General features: G+C 37.2%; 1 protein-coding gene across 1 annotated transcript in view; it reads right to left on the reverse strand.

Annotated features, from left to right (window-relative positions):
- The window catches only part of AATF (apoptosis antagonizing transcription factor), a 75,814-nt gene that overhangs the window by 47,834 nt on the left and 2,239 nt on the right, over positions 1–25,741 (reverse strand). The window contains exons 3-5 of the mRNA XM_016210690.2: positions 24,056–24,469; positions 23,458–23,595; positions 545–659 (exon numbers count right to left, since the gene is read on the reverse strand). Coding sequence (XP_016066176.2) covers positions 545–659; positions 23,458–23,595; positions 24,056–24,469 — 667 coding nt within the window. The remainder of the gene's footprint in view (positions 1–544; positions 660–23,457; positions 23,596–24,055; positions 24,470–25,741) is intronic.

Below are 25,741 nucleotides of genomic sequence, written 5' to 3' on the forward strand. Positions count from 1 at the left end.
AGAATGGAATGAGAATAAGCCCAGGGGAAAACAGTAAGTAGGTCCCACACACAGCAGGCCCAGACAAAGGGGCAGGAGATGCTTCACCAAATGTGACAGTGTAAGTAAAGAAAAAGGTTTATTTTACCGTTTTCTGAAATTGTCCACCCTTCAAAATAACTGTTTCTTCCCTCACTGAAAAGAATACAGTCGTGACCAGCAATTCCATGATATGGACACAAAGTGCTTCAAAAACATTAATTAAGCACTGATATTAAAATGTGTTTTCATCTACTAATTTCAACAGCTCTCAAGAGAAGGCAAGTCTTTTGCTGAAGTCACAAAGAGAATTAGGCACAACTAAGTATAAAAATCCAAAACCTAATTCCCAATTTTTGTGCCATCCTAGCCAAAAGAACCAATTAAATGTAAGTGGCTCTTTCTATTTTACTAACATTAAGTCTGATATCTGCCTGGAAAGGATTCAGCTTTCTTTTTCAGAAAAGATGGGAAACTATTCAGATGAAAGAAAATAAGCAACTCCACAGCTGCATTCCCTCCTTACCTTTCTGCTTTGGGCTTTGTTCCATCTACTAGGTGTCTAGTGTCTGGGTACTGGAAGAGCAGCTCTTCTTGAAGATCTACCAATGACCTCAACAATGCTTTAAGCGCCTTGTGACCTGGGAAATAAAGCACAGAGAAAGAACAATTATAAAGGCTCCTGAGCAGCTCTGGCTGGGGGTGCCGGCACAGGGTACACAGGGACTAAGAACTCTGAAGGACAGAATTCACGAAAGGAAACAGCAACAATGCCTACACCTCAGTGGGTTGCTGTGAGGAACAAGCTAGGTAATGTGTAAGGTGCTTAGAAAAGTTTCTCCAATAAACCGTGAGTTCTTAAATTTAGTAAGACTGACAAATTCCTTCCCTGCCTGTCATCACAACCTATCTTTTTTTCCTGTGGTGTTACTTTCTACACGTTACCCCCTGATGTCCTGGATTATCCCTTATTCACTCAACCCCTTAAGCAAGTCCTCCTCTTTTCCTAAAGAGCACAGTTTAGCCCCAGGATCTCTACCACCTTCACCAGCCTCCTTTAGATCTCATTTGCCTCTGGTTTCAGCTGCCACATCATTCATTCAATCTCTCCACACACATCCTTATGGAAAATTCTTGTTCATGTACGAAAAACCCAAATTAATGACTTACTGTTTGCAGTACTGAATTGTGTATTAAAAATTTGCACATCAAAAATATGTTCTCATCTGGCCCTCCTCATAGCCAACAGGATGCATTTGTAATAAAGCTGATCAGGATTAAGTATACAGTCTATGGCTAAGAGCCTTCGGAATAAAAACTGGCCCACTAAGAACTGACCTCTTACCTTCATCAGCCTAGTCCTACTAAAGGAGCTAATGACACTGGTCATCACTGTTTATGTGTTGATAGCTCTGACATCTCTCCTATGCTCAAACTTTCACATTTCCAAAAAAACCTTCACGTGGCTGCTCCATCACTCCTTCATGTATACCACGTCAGAAACAGAACTTTTCCCTTCCTACCTAATACTTCTCCCTTGTCTGGTTTTTCTCTTCTCTGTTTAATGTGCTAAACTGTATATTTTTCACATAGTTATTCATTTATCTCTGGCCACGCTTCTATCACTCCTTACTTCTTTCCCTTAAATAACTGCAATCTTCTCACAAGCATCCCGACTTTCGTTTAGCAATCCCCGCATTCATTTTTGTTTTATAACCCACACTAATTTCAGCTTAAGTGATTTTTAAAGCCTAAAATCAGTCAGTCTAAATGTGCTAAGTGTATAAGTAGAACACAAATTATGTAAATATATGGGAAATTTTAAAAGGAATGAGTAGAACAAAGAATACAAATGATAACTACAAATATTAGGTTACCACAAATGGTCATCTGTGAAAAGACCTGAGAATTGATAAGATATCCCAAGTAGCAAAGGTTCTGAAAGTATATATTATAGCAAGAACCTTAAGAAAATAGAAGAGATGCTAATACTTGGAAGGAAGCCCATGAAAATGTAGAACTCTCATCTCATCCAAATTCTATGTATTAACCACTATTTTTAACTTCTTTTCTAGAAATGGCTGTATCTTAAGAGACAGGACCCATGTTTTCCAAAGTGAAACCACAAATCAATTTTGCATTTGCAAAGTAGTTTTCAAAATTCCCAAGACCTAACCTTGAAAATATTATGCTAAGTGAAGTTCAAAAGGGCATATACTATAGGATTCCACTTACATGAGGTACCTAAAATAGTCACAATCATAGAGATAGGAAGTCGAATGGTGGTTGCCAGGGGCTGAAGGGAGGGGGACTGGGGGCTTACTGTTTAAAGGATACAGTTTCAGTTTGGACCATGAGAGAAGTTCTGGAGATGGGTGACGGTGACGGTTGGGTAACAGTGTGAATGTACTTACTGATACTGAGTTGTGTACTTCAAAATGGTTAAAATGGTAAATTTCATGTCATGTAGATTTTACAATTTAAAAAAATACTTTAAAAAATCCCAAGACCAGAGTATAATAAATAATTCTACCATCCAAGTTCATTTCTATTTAGACAAAATAATCTATAATCCCTCAAATTTGAGAGCCTAGTCAAAAAGAATGGGGGGGGGGATATTATTCAGCCTTTAAAAAGAAGGAAATTCTAATACATGTTGCAATATGGATAAACCTTGAGGACACTATGCTAAATGAAATTAAGTCACAAAAAGACAAATACTGTATCATTCCACTTATATGAGGTACCTAGAGTAGTCAAGTTCATAGAAACAGAAAGTTGAAAGGCGGTTGCCAGGGGTTGGGGCACAGGGAAATGCAGAGTTGTTGTTTAATGAATTATATACATTTTCAGCTATGCAAGATTAAAAGGTTCTGGAGATTGGTTGCACAAGAATGTGAATATACTTAACACTATTGAATTGTAAACTTAGAAACGGTTAGTAAGGTAAATTTTATTATGCATTTTTCACCACAATAAAAATTAAAAAGAACAGAAAATGTAAGTGCCTGTCCCTTACTTCAGCAAGATACCATGTGTCATGATCTAAAATATGAAATCAAGAACCATGCAGGGAAGCTGCAAAGCAGTCCATAATGTTTATAGCTGTTTGCCCCCAACAAGCAAGTCATAATTTGACTCTAACATGTAGCATAACTAAGAATTGTGAAAACATCCGACGGAAGACTACTACTTTTAAGGGCCACTCTCAAATAGCTATACAAGCCCTTTTATTTTGTTCAAGTCAGTTTTAAAAAATCCATTGCAGATATATTAGACAGCCTATCAATCCAACAAGAAAGCAGAGAGCCAATATCAGTAAATCAAAGTGTGCCTTTCTGTTAATACTCTCTCATATGTTCTCATTTTATACACCCCTTCACCCAGTCAGAAAGTAGCCCTGAAGTATTTAAGCTCCATTCAGGGATAGCACCACCATGCATCAAAGTGTCAAGAGACCTACCAGAGATGAAATCTGCAATTCTGTGCTCCTAACCACCAAAAAAAAAAAAAGTTTATCAAAGTAAAGTCACTAGTGGCCAACACATGGACAACAGACAACTTCCTGTAAAGAGATTTAAAAGAACCCAATTCTTGTTTCTTTGCACTATTAGAGCCACATTTCCTTCCCCTAATAAGATTTTATGTAAAACCTGAGGAGACAATGAGCGATCTTTTGCTGGACATGGTAGGCCTCCTCAAAGCCACAGCTGACAAGAGTGAGGGGAGACCCTCTCCTGGTGGCTCAAAGCCAACAATGAATTCATCCCAGCCAAAAACCAAACCGAAATCAAACAAACCCTCTTTATCATTCATGTAGGGCTGAATTCTATTTGTCCAGCCCTATGAATAATAAAGAGAATGGAATCAACAGTTTCTAATTCACCCCCAATTTTTCACCCAATTACTGTTAGGGTTAAAAGTTTTAAAAAGCAGCAGATGTGCATATACTTTCTTCTCTCTCCCTCTTGGAACATGGTCAAAACAAACACACAAACAAACAAAAAAATGGAGACTGTCAAGGATATATGTTTATTTTGTCCTACACGGTGCATTTCCAGAGGCCTTTCCCTTAAAAGGAGATTAAGAAAGACATATGCCTCACATGTTACCAAGATTCAACCTAAAAGTCTAGGCACCAGCTTTAGGAACAATTTTCCTAGTTGAGAATAAATGGAAAGAGTACTTTACTCAGGGTCAGGAACCCTGTATTCTAACTGACACTATCACTAACTAGTCATTTTATCTCTTTGAGTTTCAATTTTCTCATCTATAAAATGTAGATAATCCTTTGCCTGTTTATCTCACCGAATGAAGGTGAAAAATAATGTTTTTAATATATTAAGGTGTTTTACAAATTTTAAAATGCTATAGAAGTGGAAAGAATATTACCATAAAAAGGCATCATTTTCACATGGCGAAAATCTTAAGCTCTGCTTGTACTGATCTACAGCACTAGGGCTGAACTAGTACTCAGAGCCCTATATTAAGTATTCATTTACATGCTACCCATATGCAAACATTCTATATAGAAAATGTCACCAATCTAAAAACCATTTTCACCTAACAGCTTTATTTTTTTCCCTGATTCATCTAGGCTGTCCAACAAAAACAAAATTGTAGGCAGAGAATAAGTTTGGACATGGGCGTACAGTTCATTAATTAGATTATAAACCAATATGTAAAACTTCTGGAAAGGGGATGGGGGGGCAACAGGAAGAGTGAATGTATAAAGTAAAATAAAGCTTACCTTATCAGTTTTTAAATATCTATCCAGTTATTTTTAGAACAATATGCAAACATACAATTATTTATGTACAAGTATAAATTCCCACATTCCTATTACCCCCAGATAAATATATTGAACTAGAATGTACAGATTACAAGGGCATATTTTTTTTCTCCTTCAAAAGTAACTCTAGAACTAGAGCTAAACTATAGGTCAAAATGACACACAATATATTGGCCTGAGAACAATACTTTTCATTCAAATCCACACAAGCCTGCCACTTGCACTAGTCATCCCCGGCAATTAATCCCCCAAGAAAGACGTTTGATTAAATCTTTTCAAGCAAATCCTTTGCTTTGCTTTTGTTAGTTCACTTCTTGTCAACATCTATTAAAATATGCCTTTAATTCTCCCACAATCTTAAAAAACACCGATTCCACTGTCTTCAACTTTAATCAACTGTATGGCCGGCATTTTTCATTTCATAATAATGTGCTGCTTGGAATTCAAGAGGCAGGCTCAGCATCAATCATCTGGTAAGAATTTTTCCACTGCAATAAATATGCAAATGAGGAGAGCCAGTCAGTCGTATTTCAGGCCCGACTTGCTAGTGTTTTAAAAAAGACACAAATTTATTAATTGCCGGTGGCCAGAGGAATCCTATTACTTTGGGCATTGATTACAAAGCTGTGTGAGTGATTATTGTGCAACTCGCGGGCTACCCAGGCATGAGGAAAAATTATTAAAGCAAGGCAGAGATTATCAACTCAGAATAACAATAAGCCTTAACATTTAGGCCCTAACTTCTTCAACAAAGAATTACGTGAAGGCTCCACTGTGTCATAATTCCAAATTGTCAGTATTACTGTTCTGGCTTGTTCTATATTCCCCAAGCAGAATGGCGTTACCAGTAAGAAAGAGGACTGCAGGTTACAAATTCCTTAACACCAGCCATATGGATGAGCTGTTATCATTTCCAATGTGTGTCCAACGAGAATTTTTATATATCCATGTATGTATACACATATACAGGTGTGTGCACACACAGATCCCCAGATGTGGATACACGGCTGTGCTATCATGAGGACAGTGGTTTTACCTGAAATAGTATACGGAGTTCTGTCCCAGTATGTTGGCTGATTCTGTAGACCAAAGGCAGAATTTTTTTTAATGGTACAAAATAACCACTGGGATAACTTTTCAAAGCAGAGCATGGGGACTTATATTCTAAATCATGACAGCTAAGCCAAAAGCAGACTTGGGTTTTCATACCTCCGAGGGTACACAGTAGAAGGCACGCAATCTATGGAGGGGTCTATGGAGAAAAAGCTTTGAGAGGCTAATTCAGAATGCAAAGTGTTTTTGTGAGAAACATTCAGCCCAAGACATATTAAATCAAATAAGAAAGAGGACTCAGTGGGCAAAACTTATTTTTTTCTCTTAAGAGAATGATGTGGGGAATTGGGGGAGTAAGTGGAAGTTGAAATAAGGGAGAGATGAAGAGACATGTGATAAAATATGTTGGGTGAGCCCCTCACAGAAAGAAACAAAAAGAAAAAATCCTTAACATTTTACATTACTGCCACACTAAGTAGCATGATAGATAGTGTGCGTTTGAGTTCTGTGGAGGGACATCCCACTCAAGCTGTAATTTCTGACCAGGCATGAATTTATAAGGGGGAAAAAGAACTGCAGAATTTCTTAGGTCTCCCTGAATGCTCTCTCAAACACCTTGATGAAGTGTGTCAATAAATCCTTAAAAAGCCCTATAGGACACAGCAATCTAACTGATCAATGTACTTCCGAAATCCACTACAGTTACCTTCCACTTCACAGTTCCTAGACAACCTCCATTGCTCTGGAGTACTTCCCTAAAAAGGGAAATTGATTTCCCCCCTTTAAACAGAAAAGTAAACGCTAAGAATACGAGGCACTTCAAATCCAAGTTTATTTACAGGTAATTGTTTAAACTGTCTAGCAGGAGTTACCCAGGGAGAGTGGGGATACTGTCATTTTTATCTGATTAGACTTTTGAACTGTTTGAATATTTTATATGCATATATTACTTTCATAATTTAAAATACTATTAAAATTTAAACTTAACTTTAAAGTAAGGAAACTTATTAAAAATAAAATTAGAACCACAATCCAAGTAACCCTCTCTGTTTTATATAAAATAGTCTGATCCCTTCATATTAAATAGCCTTTAAATAAACAGCCTCTTAGGTAGTGAAACTATCCCTAAGTAAATGCTCAAATTCTCCATTGAGTAGAGGTCTGGAAATAACTTGTTTGAAAATGGGGATTCAGAGAATACCTTTTTGAAAATGAGGATTCCCGTGCACAATTAATCACTCCTTTCTCAGTATCACTCATGTCACTGCTACCACACTTATCATATTGTACCATGAGTCTGATTTCACTACACTGTTAGCTGCTCGATAGCAGAGATCTCATCCTGTCACTCTAGCATCCAACACATGGCCTGTGCTATAAAAAGTATCCTATAATATTTTAGTTCCCAACAAATGATGCCTAAGTCACATGGCAGGACATCTGATTACACCATCATTTCCAGATCTAAATGCTGACAAGCAAACAAACTGTGGATCGCGTATCTGCTATTAACTACGTATCCTCCACAAGCTGACCTTTGTTAACAGAAGCAAAGTAATCGAACTGAACTTCTTCCTTATTATAACGCATCAACTATAAGACGCAGAGGTTACTCCTAAGAGTCTCAAAATCATCTTACCAGATTTAAGAACCTACAAATGTTACAATGTATTCTCATGAAGATTTAGTAGTTATCATCACTTAGAGGGATAAACTGAGGTTCAGACAATAAAAGTTTATTTTATTTGTGTGTTTTTTAATATTAGTAAGACTAAGCATTGTTTATTTGCCAACCCACTTTGAAAGGTAGCTTTCATGTAAAAAAACCCCCAAAAAACAAAAACTTAAATTCATTATGTTTTAAAACTGGCTTACCTATCTCTACACCTTACTGTGAGCTCCTTGAGGCAAGGACTGTGAGCCTTGGGGCGCTTGCTGTTGGCAAATGGCAGACTCCGTGTTGCTGACTGAATGACGGAATGAAAATGACGCTAATGTTTTCCTTGGCACATATTTTCCTACACGCAATTCAAGTCATCAAAGAACTAACTGTAAGTGCAGCACTAGAATTTATTTACATAGCCCTATTAAGAAGAGGGAAACAAATACTGTGGCCACAGAGCTACAGTCTAAGAAAAGGCTGTACTATCACTATGAAGTTTAACAGTTAACATTACTAAGAGCCTACTAAGTAGCAGGCACTAGCCCCTAAGCACTTTATATGTATTAACTCATTTAAATCCTCACAACGATCCTTTGATTAGGTACTATTATTATACTACTATTATACAAATGAAGAAAATGAAACACTCCTAGAAGCTTAAAAAAATACCCGCCCATTTTTCAATTTTCTAGATCAATGTATACTTATGGGTACAACACTACCTGGGAAACTAAGTGTAATAAAGTTTCTGTTACTAAAAAGTGACAGAACTGCCCTCTCCAATACCCTTACACAACTAAAAAAACACACACACTAGTGAGGCTCTGTTAAAATTTTATATCCAAATTTGGTTCCCACACTTAAAAAAACACAGTGGAAAACTAAAGGAAGCCCAAATGATATGGATAGCAGGCTGGTCCTGTAAAACAAGATAAAGGAATGCTTAATCTGAAGAAGTGAATGTTAAGAAATGGATTGATAATATCCAACATTCAAATGGCCAAATATATCAGAAAAGATGCTTAGCCTCACAAAAAACAAAACAACAAAAAACAAAAAAAGATATTTTTCTGATAATGCTTGATGCTGGCAAGAATGTAAGGAAAGGGGCACTCTCCATATACAACTGATAAGAGTTTAATTAGTACAACATGTGCAGAAAGCAATCTGGCAAAATATATCAGTTTTACACATGCATATTTCCTGACCCTACTATTCCACTTCTGGAAATTAATCCTAACAAAAAAGATAAGAAAGCAAAGACTCAGGTACAAAAACATTATTTTTAACTTTTTTTTTTTTTTTTAAATTAAATTGACTGGGCTGATACTGGTTAATAAAATTATAACAATGTTTATAATGGGTAAAAACTGCCAACATCTCAAGTACCATGTACAGGAGATTGGTTAAATTAATTTAGTTTAGCCAGATAACTTTCTGTGTAGCTTTTGAAAAGTGTAAGTATAAATGAAACATGGTTTGAATAAACTAAAGTATAAAATATGTTTTAGGATAACTGAAGTAATCCGAATACGGAGTGCATATATTATCAGGATTATTAGGAAGTATTAATTTGGTTAGGCAAGATGATAATGTTACATTAAGAAACATCCTCATTTTTTGCCCAGCCGGGCATGGCTCAGAGGTTGAGCATCGACCTGGGATCCAGGCGATCAGGGTTCTATTCCCGGTCAGGGCACATGCCTGGTTTCGGGCTTGATTAATGACTCTCTCATCATTGATGTTTCTGTCTCTCTCTCTCCCTCTCCTTTCCTCTCTCTGAAATCAATAAAGATATATTTAAAAAAAAAAAAAAAGAAACATCCTCATTTTTTAAAAGCCATTTACAGAAGTATTTGAAGGCAAATTGGAATAATGATCATAATTTACTTTAAAATACTTCAGGGGAAAAAGGAAAAGAAAACAAAGATAGCAAAGTATTGATTTTAAAGAAAGAAAAAGTAGATTTATATTCTTTAACATGGAAAGATGGAAAGCGTAATCTCATCTATGGCTTTAAAAAAGTTTAAATTGACAAAGTATCTGGAAAGATACACACCAACTTGCTAAATATGGTCATCTCTGAAAAGTACTATCAAGAGTAGGGGAAAAGAGGACTTCCCCAACCCAGGTCACATATTCCAGTGCTGTCAGGGGTGGTGGTCAGTACTATTGGAAAAAAATGTTTTTACTACAAACAAATTTTATTTTTATGATTTTTTAAAAGGCAATTAAGACTAAATATATTTCAGAATACAAAGCAGTCTTCTAAGGTAGATGTAATTCTTTCTGTCGACAGAAAATCAAAGAAGAAGAAACATTAAAATAAAAACAGGAGAGATAAGGGGTGGCCAGAAGTTTGATTGACAAGATCATCCACCCCTATAACTAGTTTAAAATTTTCCCTGTATGATTCACAAAAGAAATACCAATGACCAATAAATGTAAAGGGAAAAATGTTTACCCTCATTAAGCACTGGGAAATGTAAATTAAAATAAGCAGAAACCATTTCCCATCTCTCAAATTGAAAAAGATGAAAAAAACAATTTTAATCCAGTGTTGACAAGGATAAGGGAAACGGACATTCATATAAAGAATGTAACAATGTAAACAAATACAACTTTTCTGGAGGGTGAACTGGTAATACAGATCAAAAGCCTAAAAATTTTGTGTATCCTTGGAACACATACTAATTCCACACGCAGAAATTTATTTTGTAATCATGGATATAAGCAAAGATTTAGTAACAATGACATTTATTACATTATAAAAAACTGAAACAATCCAAATGTCCAACAATAAAGAACTGGTTATACTATCCATATGATGGAAAGAGTATGTTGTCATTAAAAATAATGCTGTAGCACAGCAGGCCTGGCTCAGTGGTTACAGTGTCGGCCCTCACATGGAAGGGTCACAGGTTTGATCCCCAGCCGGGTCGGGGTGAGTGCAGGAGGCAACCAATCGACATCTCTCTCCTCACATAGATGTGTGTGTGTGTGTGTCTCTCTCTCTCTCTTTCTCTTCTCAAATCAATTAAAAATGTTGCAGAAAAATATTTAATGACATGGAAAAATATTCAAGATCTCTGTTAAGTAGAAAAAACAGATTGCAATATTGAATATAGTTCCATTTCTGTTCTAACTACATACCCATAGGAGGGAGAAAACTAAGAAAGATATACATATCATACACCAAAATATTAAAAATTATTAACTCTAGAGTTGCTGAGATTAAGGAAGATTTCCTTACTTTGCTTGGCCACTTTCTAAATTTTATATAATGAATATGTACTACATTTATAAGGAAAAAAACCACCTGTTTATTTCTTTATCACTTAAAAAATGTCTGATCTGCCTATAGCAGAGCAACTCGATCAGCTGATTTCCCGAGGGCCCTTCTAGCTCTCTTACTGAAAAAGCAGTATGTAGGAAAAACCTTTAGAAAAATTGAAGGATGCATTTACTACTTGCACTCTGGTAAGTGTTGTGTTTCACAACAAATTCATCTCCATAGCTCTCCTGACTTCATTCCTTTAAGCTTTGGCCTTTATTACCTCACACTTTCTTGAAAAAAATAAAATAAAACAAAATAGTTAAACTCTATATATAGTGATTGGACACGAGCAGAGGCTCCGAAGCATAGCAAACCTCTGTTTCTGGACTAGCTTTGCCTCTGTGTGACCTTAAGCAAATTACTGACCTCTCCAAGACTGGATTTCTTCATATGTGCAGCACAGTTATTAGCACCTATTTCACAGGCTACTGTGAGAACTAAATGAGAGATTTGTAAAAAACTTAATACAGTACATGGGGAACAGTGCACCATTAACAAAAGGGAGCTACTTTTATTATTGTTAGTGTATACGGGCACCTAGCATTATACTTGCACAATAAAAAGACCAAGATAGACGTAAAATGATTATCCTGATTCTCAAAATGTCACATTTGATGGCTTTCCATTCATGTTTTTGTATCTTATAAGTCATACTGAGGGCACCAGAAATGCTTTATAATTACTTGAGTTAAAACATTTGTCTCTGCCCTTCTCCCAACCCTCACAATTGCTGACATTTATGTAGCCTAGGTTATGTACCATCTTTAGGATGTAAGACCCCTTAAAACTGTTGGAACAGCTTCTCTACCTATAAAAATTTCCCTCACATAAAACAGTATGAATAACTAATAAGAACTTTTCTCAAAATAGTAGCATTTTGGATTTATCCAGAGGCAAATTTACTCAACTGTCCCAAGGAAAAGAATCTGGTAGATCTGAGACTAAACACTGAGCAAAACAATCAATATTATATGAAAGGTAATTAAAAATTATCAAAGAACTCAGCTAGAGTCCAGTTTTGTCCAAGTACAACAAATTTTCAAATCAAGTCATATGGGAAAACTTACTTGGGGATAAGTTATAATAATTACAATAATCAAGAGAGAATTCTATCTTAAAGGTATCATGATACAGACTTTCTCTAAGATAATTCATAAGTAGCTTTATAACCTGTTTCATGCCCCCTCACACCACCTGCCAACCAACCACCCCCACCCCATCTCCTCTTCTTGTCAAACTTGAATTAAAACAATGGAAAAATAAATCTAGTGGGAGATAACATATACACATTAAAATGTCTGAAATAATATACCCCACCTTGTTTCTTCTGAGGAGGAAGTGTAGGGATTTAGGAAAGTGGGGGAACTTTTACTTTCTCCTTTACATACATCTATACTGTTTTTATATATTTATTTTTAGAGAGAGACAGGAAGAGAGGAAGGGAGAGAGGGAGGGAGGAGGAGAGAGGGAAAGAGAGAGAGAGAGAAAAGGAAATATCAATTTGTAGTTCCACTTATTTATGCATTCATTGGTTGATTCTTATATGTGCCCTGACCGTGGATCGAACTCACAATCTTGGTGTATCAGGATGATGCTCTAACCAACTGAACTATCTGGTCGGGGCTTATATATATATATTTTATAGTAAAGATTTTATATATATGTAAAGATAGATAGATGATAGATAATATATATATCATAATGAAAGAGCATAAGGAAAAATTAAGTGACATAAAATCTCTAGCAAATTCATAATTTCAGGGGGCAAAATGGCTCTACACTTTTGAAAAATGCTTTGTAGCTTCACACAGTATTTTTAAAAATAGACTAGCTACATTAGGAAAATACATTATGAGTAGGTAAGCATTAGCCATGGTTAAAACTGGAAAGAAGGAGCCTGATGAACCAGTGATCTACTTCATGTTTCCAATTGCTATTTACACCCTCTCAGACACCAAGATGGAGACCACCTCAGTCTCAGACCAAGGCTTCCTAATGGTAACAGAACCCAAACACTATGGAAAGTCATTTAATAAAAAAGCAACTAAAAATAGGAATAGTATGAAACAGCTTACTTGACATAAACACAGGGGTATGTTTGTCAAAATTTCTGGGGTTATCTGAGCTATGAAAGGCAATTTCACTTATCAGTGCAACTACTATTATTGAGAGAAAAAATCTGCAAATTCAGAATAAACAGAATTACAACTCAACACTATTACACCTCCTACACTGAGCCAAGTGCAACAACCAACAAAAAACAAAACATAAATAATTCTCTGTGTCTTCCAGGGGAGTTTTCCCCTTTAAACAAAGGACTTACTTTCTGCTCTTTCACTGTGGCCCCCTCATTTGGATCACTTGTTCTTATTCTGGCACAATGTATTCCTAAGGAGTTTCAATGAGTTGTGAATTAACTGTTATTCGCAAGCAAAAGAGAGGGAGGGAGGGAGGGGGGGAGGGGGGGAGGGGGGGAGGGGGGGAGGGGGGGAGGGAGGGAGGGAAGCAGGATTAACTGCAATTGCCATACACTGAGAAACTTGCATCTTGCACTTTTACCATGTAAATAATGCACAGATCCTGCGGGAACATGCCAAACACCAGGATTCTTAATTAATGGAGCTCTTTAATGTGCAAATCAGGAACAAATTGCAAGTTCTGACTTGCATTGATTATGAAAACATTAATTGAATGAGCAAGACCCTAAAAAAAAACCCAAAAAACAACAACCCCACAGAATCGTGAGTCTTGAAAGAGACCAAAATACAAAGCTCTCAAAACCAGACAATTCCAACCAACGTCTAAAGTGCAAACCTAAACAGTGCTGCTCACCAGTATACAATGAACTTAAAAACCAGGAACAAAAGCCAACAATTCAATCCAAAAGCAATCACTACAAAGCATCTATTCCTTCAACATCTTGCATTAAGCAGAACCACTTACTCCAGAAGCTCACAAACACTGCTTTAAGGGGGGAAAGCCACTCTCTATACATACGCACATATGTATACAGGTATAACAAAACAATGCTGTCTCTTTAAAAAAGAAATTCATCCTATATAAATTATAGCCATAAACTTTTCCTGCAGTGCAGCCTAATTAATTCTTGTTCTATACACAAAGGGAAATGCTGGGTGACAAATGGGTGTGAAGCCAGAAAGCTGCCAGGTCTGCAAAACATTTTCTACTTCAATTTATAAGCAATTTTGCAGTAAATCATCAACCAGAACCTGGAATCTCAGGAATCTCTGAGTGTCCAAACCACATTATATCACTTATCAAAGAGAGAAGGAAAAAGAGTTTAAAGACATCTCATTTTTCAGTTCTAACCCACATCAAAATCTAGAAGCCCTGTGTAATCTATTAGTCTCTTCTGGGTAAGGTTTTAGTACCAAAGATACATATTTCAAGCAAAAATGACACCATAGGTTGATGTAGCCCATTCTTCCATCCCTAGAAGTACTGTATCACGTATCCATTACCATAAGAAATATTCCCAGAGTTATCTGGGAATCAGCTCACAACTGTTTATAGCCCCTCCCTCAATCCAAGCAAAATGTTCACAAGCTGAACTACAGGGTTCAGCGGTGAGCCACTTTGGAAAAACAGGTGGGAAACACTCCAAGGAAATGAGGCTACTGAAGAGGAAAATAGAAACTTAGAGGAAACAAAGAAGAAAGCAGGGCTGCCCCTTCCCCGCCCCTAACTCTGCCAGCCATTGATCTGCTCTCCATCCCTTTACGTTTACCTTCTACAGAATGTCATCTGAATGAACTTTTAATGTACATCATCTATTAAAACTGGAGTCGTTCACTGCCATAATACCTTTGATGTTCATCCACGTTTCTGCATTTATCAACAGTTTGTTCCTTTTTATTGATGTGTAGTGTTACCAGAATTTGTTTATCCATTTGCCTACTGAAGGGCACTTGGGCTGCTTCCAGTTCTGGGTGACAATGAATGAAGGTGCTATAAACAAGCATGTACAAGTCTTTGTGTGGACATATGTTTTCATTTCTCTATGGTAAGTATCTAAGACTAGGATTGTTGGATCATCTGGCAAATATATAACTATGAAAAAAAACTGCTCAACTGTTTTCCAAGGTGGCTATCCTATTTTGCATTTCCACCAGCAATGGGTGGATGTAAGTTCCAGTTGCTGGGCATCCTTGTTAACATTTGGTGTTGTCAGGTGTTTGTTTTTGGCCATTTTAATAGGTATATAATAGCATCTCATTGTGGTTTTATTTTGCATTTACCTCAACACTAATGATTATGTTAAACATCTTTTCATGTGCTTACTTGCCATCATATATCTTCCTTGGTGAAGTTTCTGTCCAAATCTTTACATATGTATATATATTATTGATTTTTAGAGAGAGTGGAAAGGAGAGGGAGAGAGAAACATTGATGTGAGAGCAAAGCATCAACTGGCTGCCTCTTTCATGCAACCCGGGCATGTGCTCTGATTGGGAATCGAACTGGCACAGTTCGATTCAGTGCACAGGACAAAGCCCAACCGAGTCACACCAGCCAGGGCTTGAGGTATTTTTTAATGGGTATTTTTTATTGTTGGGTTTTGAGAGTTCTTTATATGTTCTGAACACAACTCTTTCGTTGAATATGTAATTTGGAAATGTTTTCTTTAGGTCTATAGCTTGTCTTTCCATTCTGTTAACATATCTTTCACAGAGCAAAAGATTTTAATTCTGATTTAGCCCAATCACCAATTTGTTCTTTCATAGATTATACTTTTGGTGACCTATCTGAGAATTCTTTGCCTAATGTAGTCATGAGGATTTTTTCCTCCCATGTGTTCTTCACCTTATAGTTTTATTTTTTACATTTAAGTCAATGATCTATGTCATGTCAATTTTTGTCTAAAGTGTGAGCTACAGATTGAAGGTCATTTTTTTGCAAATGAATGTACTATTGTTCTAGCATAGAACAGAAAAGACTATCCTGTCTCAACTGAGCTGACTTTGCACCTTTGTAAAAAGTCAATTACCCATATTTGGAAGACTCTATTTCTGAACTCTCTATTCTATTCCACTGATTAAAGTAACTTTTAAAATTAATAAACCCACAAAGAAAGGACAAAGTATGAAAGAGATGACAGCAACTCAGTTTGGTAAGCTAAAAAGCCAATGGACGAAACAACTACAAGAATGTCTAAAATGAAAAAGACTGACCATTGCACATATTTATGGGGATGTGAAGCAACTGGAGCTCTTATATGCTGCTGGTGAGACTGGACTGTAAAATGGTATAACCACTTTGGAAAACAGCTTGGCAGTTTCTTTAAAAATTAAACATATACTTACCATGTGACCCAGCCATTTCATTCTGTTATCCTGGAGAAGTGAAAGTATATGTACATACAAAAACATGTACAGTAGTCCCCTCCTTATCTGTAGTTTTGCTTTCCATGGTTTCAGTTACCAGTGGTTACCAGTTACTCAGGCAGAAGTTTAGAGGTTTATCCCTTGAAGAGAGTTAACATAAGGTCTCTGGACAGGAGATCACTTAAAAAAACAGGAATAAGTTGAAGTCCACAGATTGAATGCTGAAATCCCCAGGTTACCCACCTCCTAGAATGTTGGCAGCCAGGCTGAGACCAGAAGTCCCCTAGCAACAGTGATCCCATGAAGAGCAAAGATCTAAAGATAGTGGGGTTCCCCATATGACCCAGATAGGTCACTACAATGGCAACCACAGACAAAGAGCCCTATCTAAACATACAAAGCTTCTAATCAACTTTTGGGTACCCTACTTTTAAAAGTCAACAGAGAGCACAGGAGCACCACATATCTGAGGAAAACATCTAACGTGTTACAGAAGCTTGGACGAAACAGACTCTGCACAAAGAACCCTTAAGAACATATGTGAAATAAAAACATTCAAAGAAGACTTGAAAGCAGCCCAAGTGTCCATCAGTGGATTAGTGGATAAAAGAAACATAAGGTATATTTATACAATGGAATATTACTCTGCCATAAAAAAGAAGAAAATCTTACCCGTTATGATAGCATGGATAGACCTGGAGAGCATTATGCTGAGTGAGGTAAGCCAGTCAGAGAAAGACAAGTATCACATGATCTCACTCATATATGGAATCCAATGAACACAATGAACAAACAAAACAGAGACAGATTCATAGAGAGCAGGCTGACAGCTGTCAGAGTGGGGTGAGGGGGTTGGAGGGCTGGATGGGAGGGAGGGATTGATCGAGAAAGAAAGAAACACAGACAACAGTGTGGTGATTGCCAAGGGGAAGGGGGTGGATGAGAGCTAAATCCTCATTTTCATAATGAGTCAATAGATAATGCCTAAAACTGAAAAATCAAGTAGAAACAAAACATGTTAACTAGAGATATAAACATAAATCCTATGGATTCCAAAAATACAACAAAATAATTAAAAATTTAATTGTTGTCTGGCTGGTGTAGCTCAGTGGTTGAGCATTGACCTATGGACCTGGAAGGCCTGGGCTGTGGGCTCGATCCTCAGCAGCGGGCGTGCAGGACGCAGCCGATCCATGACTCTCTCTCATTGATGTTTCTATCTTTCCCTCTCCCTTCCTCTCTCTCTAAAATTAATAAAAAATATATTTAAAAAAAAGAATGAGACTGGATATAAGGCAAAGGACTCTTGTCTTCCAGAATGCTTCTGTAGTATTTATCACACTCATGTATAATTTTAGTAAGATGATTCAAGAATAGGTTTTAAGACATAAATAATAATAAATTAGAATAGCATTTCATGCAGTAGTTAGGTTCTAAAGTCTGAGCATAAAACAAAAATCAAGTTCTGACAAAACTGCTTTAAAAATCCCTAAAATTGCCCATAGAGTTGAGCACCATGCTGTCTCTCCTCTAGTTCAACGTAGTTTCTCCCCTCAAACACCAGAGCATGCAGCTGCTTCACTGATTAACCTTAGATGATTGTGCTTAGGGATCATGCTGTACAAAGACTGCATGATATAACTTTAAACACTAAATTCATAGTCTGTCTGATGAGAAGTATTCAGGAACAAAAAATAATTGATACAAAAGCAGATTCCACCTGCCCTCTCATGCTTACTCCAGGGCACACACTCACTCAGTAAAAGGGGAGGCAGAATTGCTGGCACTATTTAAGCTGTTTCCCTCCCCCTTTTCCTTCTGGCCAGACATATAGTGAAAGGTGAGCTAATTAAATGTCCATAGAGGGTCCGACATTTAGTGATGTGTACAACTTCACGGTGAATAACGGATAGAGTGATCCTACTTGGAACTCCTACAAGCTACTACAAGTCAGGGCCGCTGCCTTATTGAACTCATTAGTACTAAGGATTGTTTCTGAAGCTGAAGACAACCCTAATTCCTAACAAACCCAAAACAAAACAAATTTTCGGACTAGACTGGTTTCTGTAGTTTTGAAACTTTCGCAGCTCCGTGACCCATCTGTTAAGTCTCATCTTTTCAGGGTAGCTGGAATCACTGCAGAAGAATCTGACACTCTCATCCTGGTTCCACTACTTGGTTACTTTGGAAAAGTACTTACTCTGTAACCCAACTTTACTCTCTACATAATATAAGTGGATAATTAACCAGGTTGGACAAATTAGGTAGTAGCTCAAGAGGGACCAAAAGTCTTCCGACTCAGAGTTCATTCTCTAATAAATAGACAAAACATAGCATACATTTCAATGCTAAGTCAACAGGTATTATGTAAATATCAAATAGAAAGTTATCAAGAAATGGTTGCTTCCATTTCCCACCTACAGTTTAGGAAAAATAAGAGATCAATAATACTCTGTGGTGGTAGGACTGCAGGAAAATAACTTACAGATGAAAATTTCAATTGTTACAATTCTTCTAGGGCCAATTTCTGAACATATTCCAAAAGCCTTTCTAAAAAAAAAATACCATATGATTCCTTGTCCTAGCAACTGCATTTCCAGGGAATATAGACCTGTGCTGTCCAATACAGTATCCACTAGCCACATGCGAGTATTGAGCACCCAAAATGTAGTTAGTCCAAATTTTGAGATGCACTGTAAATATAAAATACACTTTGGATTTCTAAGACTTAACATGAAAAAATGTACATAAAATAATTCATTTATATTTGTATACTGACTACATGTTAAAATTATAACAAATTTTTTTATATATTGGGTTCAATAAAATATTACAAAAATTAATTTTACCTCTTTTTACATTTTTTTAATATGGTTACTAGACAATTTAAAGTTACACATGTGGCTTGCATTATATTTCTACTGGACAGTGCTACTTTTAGACAAATTGCACAGATATGTATGTACGAGGATGTTTATCAAAGCATGCTTCATAAAAGTGAAAACCAGAATCAACCTAAGCATCCATCAACACAGATTGGTTAAACAAATTGCAGTAAATCTATAAAATGGAATATTCTGTAGCCACTGAAAATGCTGATGTACATCTAAATATACTGACATGAAGTGATATATTAAGTAGAAAAAATAAGCTTACAAAATAGTATATATTTATAAGATTCCATTTTGGTTTTAAAAAAGGGTGTGTGTGTGTGTGTGTGTGTAAGCACAGAAAAAGGTCTGAAAGGATATTCATCAAAATGACAAGTGTGATTACCTCTGGGCAGCAGGATTACATACAGGTAATCCTTATTTTCTTCTTTATGCTTTTATGTATTTCCTGAATTTCTGAAGTAAACATGACATAATTTTATAATTAGAACAGTAAAGCTATTTAAAAAAGTGATAGCCACCAGCTGAAACAAAAAGATCAATCTTACATCATCTTGGCTAGATGAAGTCCATGGTGATAAGGGTCCTTAATTCTATACAATGCTGCTCTTAGAGAAGCTTGCAAGTGCCTTCATCCCAAGCAATACTTAAATCTATTCCAAGTAATTAAGACTATTTCAGGGTTCTACAGATCATTTGTGAGAACTCTGCCATGAACCCATAAAGTGTTAATTGAAAGAAAACCGAAATAGATGTTCATGAATTTGTCACCTAAGGCAACTAAGTAATTAAAAAGGGGAGGAGTTTGCTGAGAATATTGGTTGCCAATAGGATAGAGAACCCGACGGTGGGGTTACAAGAGTGGAAAGGAGGGTTCTATATAGTTGTTTGTATCTTTTTTGAATTTTGAGCCATGTGAATATACTGCCTACTTAAAAATAAATAAAATTTAAAAACAAAACAGAAACATTATCAAGACTCTATGGTTGCCCATGACTTACTCAAAAACTGGTAAGCTATTCTTTATGGTATCTATTAGTACGGATGTCAAATAGCATTAAAATTTTTAGTCTATTCAATCAAAATAGTTGAGGGGTGCCAGGGGAAGGGCCAGAGAGAGATAAAAGGATGAGTAGGAACTATAGGTGGGAAGGTGAGGCGGAGCAAACAAAATGTAATTTATTAACAACGGAATTTGTTTTTACACTCTTAAGCAAGTAAAAAATTCCAACACTGCCTCTATATTTATATTACATTATACTATGTTCTTGGATTTTTTTGCTTATGGGAAATATCAAAATGTCAACCATTGTTTCTATTAAAGGTCTTTAATGATATTGCATTTTGGACCTGTAATGAAACATGGCGCTCACTGCCGTTTGTAATGCATCTCATTAAATACATTAATAACATGCATTTCACTAAAAGGTCAACTTATTATGGCTGAAGTTTGGCTTTCCTTTAATCACTTCATTTAAAGCTATAGAGCAAACTCTGTAAAAGATAGCAGAGAGTGTCTCTTATAGAAATGCTCCCTCAAGTCCTCCATCCATTCAAATCAGTTATACTTATTAAGAAAATAGTTAATGTTCTTTGTGAAATAATGGTATTGTGATTTTTTAAAAAATCCTTTTCTTTTAGAAATACATGCTAATTTACTGATAAAATGATAGGATGTCTGATATTTGCTTCAAAATAATCCAGACGTGAGGGGAGAGTTAGTATAAATATAGATGAAATAAGACTGGCTGTGAGTTGATGATTACTTAGCTGGTAATGGTATATGAGATCATTGTACAATTCCCTCTACTTTATACAGGTTTGATATATTGCATAATGAAAAGTTTTTAATAACTCACGCTGAGTTTTCCTTAGATAACTTGCCCTCTTCCTTATATGTTGTTGCTACCAACATAAAAGACCTGCTTCGTAATACTGTAGAACTTCTTAAAAGAAAATCAGATGAAACACTAATCTCTTTGGAGAAATGGTTTTGTGCATAGAAAATCCCTTAATTTTGCTAAGGTTACTTCATGATTTACCACTTATGCTGCTACTAAAATATCAAAAACCGTCTCTGCAATGACTTCACAGTTCAAGAGTTAATTACCAACATGTAACATCAAGGTGACTGGGGACTAAGTGCGCGTGTGTGCTGTGGGAGGAAGGCATTGTTTGTTTAGTTTCTGAAAAGTAGAGTTTAGGGTACTGAAGGTACAAAGACCTGTTCAGAAATTTACTGTAGCTAAACCACGGCTGGAGTCTCCTGTTTTAGAGACTGTTGTCAGGACTATAAGGGTAAATGACAGTGCCAAGGACAGAATATATGAAGAGAACACGACCTGAGAACAGGATCCTAAATGCAATGAAACTGACCCCGGGAAGATAAGAGTCTCAGATGAGAAGAAATCAGAAAGGCAGGGCCCAAACAGCGTACGCAGTGGCACCAAAGCCAAATATTTCCAGGAAAGGCTGAACATTTCAGGGAGGCAATAGGCTGGGTTTGGAAATAAGGAAATCTCAGCTCTCCTTTCCATAGGCATAAGAGGCAGAAACTGAATTACAAGTATTATCGTAGAATACAACAATATCCACTTTTCAGAACAAATGGTTAATTTAAATTATATCAGGAATATGAATACTCATAAAGAGTCAAAAAACACTGAAGTCAGCGGGGGTGGTAGTTACAACAATGACTATCATTTGCATAGCTGAACTTTGCCAAATGCCTCTTTCAGCAGGAAAAAGTTCTGCCCATACCTAACCTTTGCAGTGCGCTCTGTGCCAGACACTGTGCTAATGCTTCACATCACATCCTTTAATCCTCCTCGCAGCCTTATTATCAGCATTTCAGTGTGATGTTAGGTAACTTGCCCAAGGTCACAAAGATGGAATCTAAACCCAGGCAGTCTGACTTTAACTACTGTAAACCAAGCAAACTGAAAAGAGATTTAGTTAAAGACAGGAAGTGCCAGTGTTTGTTTGAGGTCAACACAAATTCAGCCCGTGTTCCACACCAGCTCTATCGCACGCACAATATAAATTCTTCATCCAGAGTAATGTAGTCAAGAAATTTTTCTTAAACTCTGTTCACCAAGAGAGGGAGGTATATAACGTATTATGTCATACTGTCATCAGAAGGTTGAAAACAAACAAAAATTAACTACTTTTCAGATGTGCAGGAATTCTGGTTATTAGAAACTCCCCACCCTCTATCTTAGAATATGCGATACAAACAAACATTCCTTTCTTCGTCTCCCTCTTCCACCATAGCCAACGCTGTCAGACTAAGAGACATCTGTCACATTAACTGGGGTTCACCGATGAGGCAAAGAGGCAATTGGTTAAATACCAAAAAAAAAAGAGAGAGAGAGACATTATAAAGAAGAGTAATAAGTAACACAAAAAAAAGGCCTTTAGCAAAACATTTCAGACATTTAATCTAGAGCAGTCCAGGTTTCATTCCAAGGCAAATCGGGAATTAGGGGGCTAGGGCATCAAAAATAGCAAAAGAAGAGCTCCAAAAATCTGAGAAATTTTGAAAACTGGCAATCTGTTATTTATTTAAGGGAGGAAAGGGGAAGTGCGGGGGGAGAGGATATAAAAGACCCACCCTCACAGTATCTGCAGGGTTCCTAAAGGAATTAACTGGGCCTTTCACACAGGAAACAGACTTCAAGTATGGCAGGACATACAATCTATAGACTGGACTCGAGGAAGTAATTCCTAGTTAAACCAGGTATTCCCCTACATGAAAGGTTCACAGAGTCCCTTTCCCTAGAAATCCTACACATTTATTTTAAATGATTTATGGTAATTCTCCCTAAAAGAAGATACCAAATTAGACATCCTCCTCAGGTCCCTTCCAACCCTGACTCCATAAGATAAAAGTTAGTTTTAAAGAGCAAATGAAAACACTAAGTCTCAGCACATATATGAAGAACAGCGATTCCAACCACAGTGCACTAGCCCCATCTCCCTCTACCCCCATCTCCCTCTACCCAAGTCCTCTAGTGCCACAGGGCACACAGGCACGCAGCACACAGGAGGCAGTGTGATGCAGAAGGAAGGCTCCGAGACTGAAAGACAGAAAAGCTGGAGTTTTCTCTCTGCCGTGCACGAACAAGCTCTGTAACTCTGGGCAACTGATTCTCTCTGGGCCACAGTTCTCTCATCTGTAAAATTTCTGAATTCCTTTTCTCTTCTAAAATTTTTGGCCTTCAAAGCTCAGCGATTCTAAAACTTTTTCCTCCTCCTGCAGTCATCATCTTTCCTTACCCTGTGTAACCCAAAGGAAGACATGAAGAAGATCATCGGGGGTGCTACAAAGTACCCCAATACGGCATAAGTATTCTTACTATTTTTTAGGGCGCTGGCAAATTCTGGGCCACCTTTGTCCTTGAAAATAGGGAAAACATCCGGTTGAGGAAGCTGATTGGTAGTCAATAGAGCTTTTTGTAGTTTGATCCTTCCTTCCAAGAGCTGGTCCCACAGTGCTGAGAAAGAAAAAAGAATTCCATTTCTCAGTTATACAATCTTCCTGGGGAGGGACGGGGGAAAGAGACAGGAAATCGTACCAGTCTCTAAGCAGCACAGCTTTATCACAGTTTCTTGCCGTGGAAACACTCATATTATAAGGAAAAAATTCAGTATCTTGGAAGCAAATATGTGCTACATGAGAGAATGCTAAAGCCCAAAGAGAGGAGAAAAGACTCTTCTCTTCAGTCTTGCACAGCTGCTGGAAGTACTAGAGCAGAACCAGCTAAGCAGCTCAGTGTAGAAATGGCTGGCTAAGCATAGAGGAACGGGGCTTTAGGCTTCTAGGTAAGTGGGGCATGTCGCAAACTAATTGGAAGGACACAGGAGAGAGCGAACAGCCCAAAACAAACAAACAAAAAGGACATGAAATGCAGACACTTTGAAAAATAAGCAAACAGTAAACCATGTTGTACAAACCTATCTGGTTCTTCACAGCTCTGCCTTTCTCTACTTCCTCGGAAACTCTGACACTGGAGAAGGTCATCACACCATCATCTTCACGGTTCCTGCCTTCAGCCCCGTCCTCCTCACTGGCACCCTCTAAGTCGTCTTCGCCATCCCCTTCCTCCACACCACTCTCCTCTTCCTCGTCTTCCTCATCACTGCTACCAAGGTCATCCATTCCCTCAGTAAATTTTTCAAAGTCACTGATGTGCTGGACACTGAAGCCAGGCGTTTTCCCAGAGCGGCTTCTGCTCCCCTTCCTCCTGTCCCCATCGTCCTCACACTCCTGCTCCTCAGCAGCACTCATGGCATCCTCATCAGATTCCTCCAGACCCAGCCCCTCTGAATCACCATCTCCAGACTCTTCCTCATCAGATATTTCCTTATCTAAACAAGGGAGAAAAGAAGAAAAAAATAGTGTTACCATGAGGCAAATACCAGGCCATGTTTTTCATTTCATCTAAAGGACCATGGCAGTTATAAATTAAAAAAAAGTACATTGTCCTCAATTCAATAAATACTTATTACACATCTATTCTAAAATGCTAAGAGATAAGCAAAGCTGAATAAAACATAAATCCTATCCTAATGAAAGGCTCTAGTGGGAAAGACCCATAAAACTATAATACAGAAAAGACATAAAAAGTGCTTTGACAAAGTTTTGATACCCCAGAAAAGGGGAAAATTTTAACTGTGGGGCCAGTGAATTTAAGCAAAGTTATAAGGAAGAGATAGTCTTTGGTCTGGACCTTGAAGAATGGTCAGATTTCAACAGGTGTGAGGGAATTACCAATTTTCCCAAACTTGAATCTAAAAACTTATAGGTTATCATTAACTATCCCAAATGCATAATCTCTATCACACAAGTGTACATGATTTATTATACACTTATTAAGCACCTATTCTGAACCAGGCACAGAAAAATGCTAAGGAATGACAAATAGAATGTGATGCCTATGAGGAGGGCTTCATAGTCTGGTGGGAGTGGTAGATATGCATATCAATAATTATGTTACAATGTCAGTAGTACAGTATATAGAGAAGGAACCACTTAACTCTTCTGGAAAGGTGAGAGATGGCTTTATGTGTAGGAGGAGCCTTTATAATCTTAATGATAATTAACAGCTCATCACACAGAGAAAGGAGAAAGAAAAAACAGCACATGCAAAGGTCCAGCACCATGAAAATACACTGGAGTGCAGAATGGTAGGAGATTTGCCCAGAGACCAAATCAGGAGAGTCTTACCTTTAATGGGAAGGAGTTCGAACTTGATCCTACAGTAAATGGAATGTTAGTTACGGCTCCTGGTTTTACTTATCCTTAGGGTATCACCTGATTAGGGTTTTTACTGATTATCCTCTCTCTTCCATGGTAGAACATAAAGGTCCCATGTAAAGCAAACATAATTATTAGACACAGGGACCAGTTACCAACAACTTTCTTCAATAAAATGAAGGTAGTATGGAAATGTGAGAGGCCTTCGGTACTTCTTTAAAAACTATATATAAACTCAAGACACAGGGAAGTCTGTCAAAAATATAAATACAAAAGCTAAAGGCAAAGTTCTTTAAAGGTATGCCACTTCTCAGATTAAGAAACATTCCTACAGAGCAGTAATTAAGAGTACAGATCTTGGAGTCAGATTGCCTTATTTGAGT

This window comes from Miniopterus natalensis, chromosome 17, assembly GCF_054644295.1.
Source record: "Miniopterus natalensis isolate mMinNat1 chromosome 17, mMinNat1.hap1, whole genome shotgun sequence".
NCBI classification, from domain to species: Eukaryota; Metazoa; Chordata; class Mammalia; order Chiroptera; family Miniopteridae; genus Miniopterus; species Miniopterus natalensis.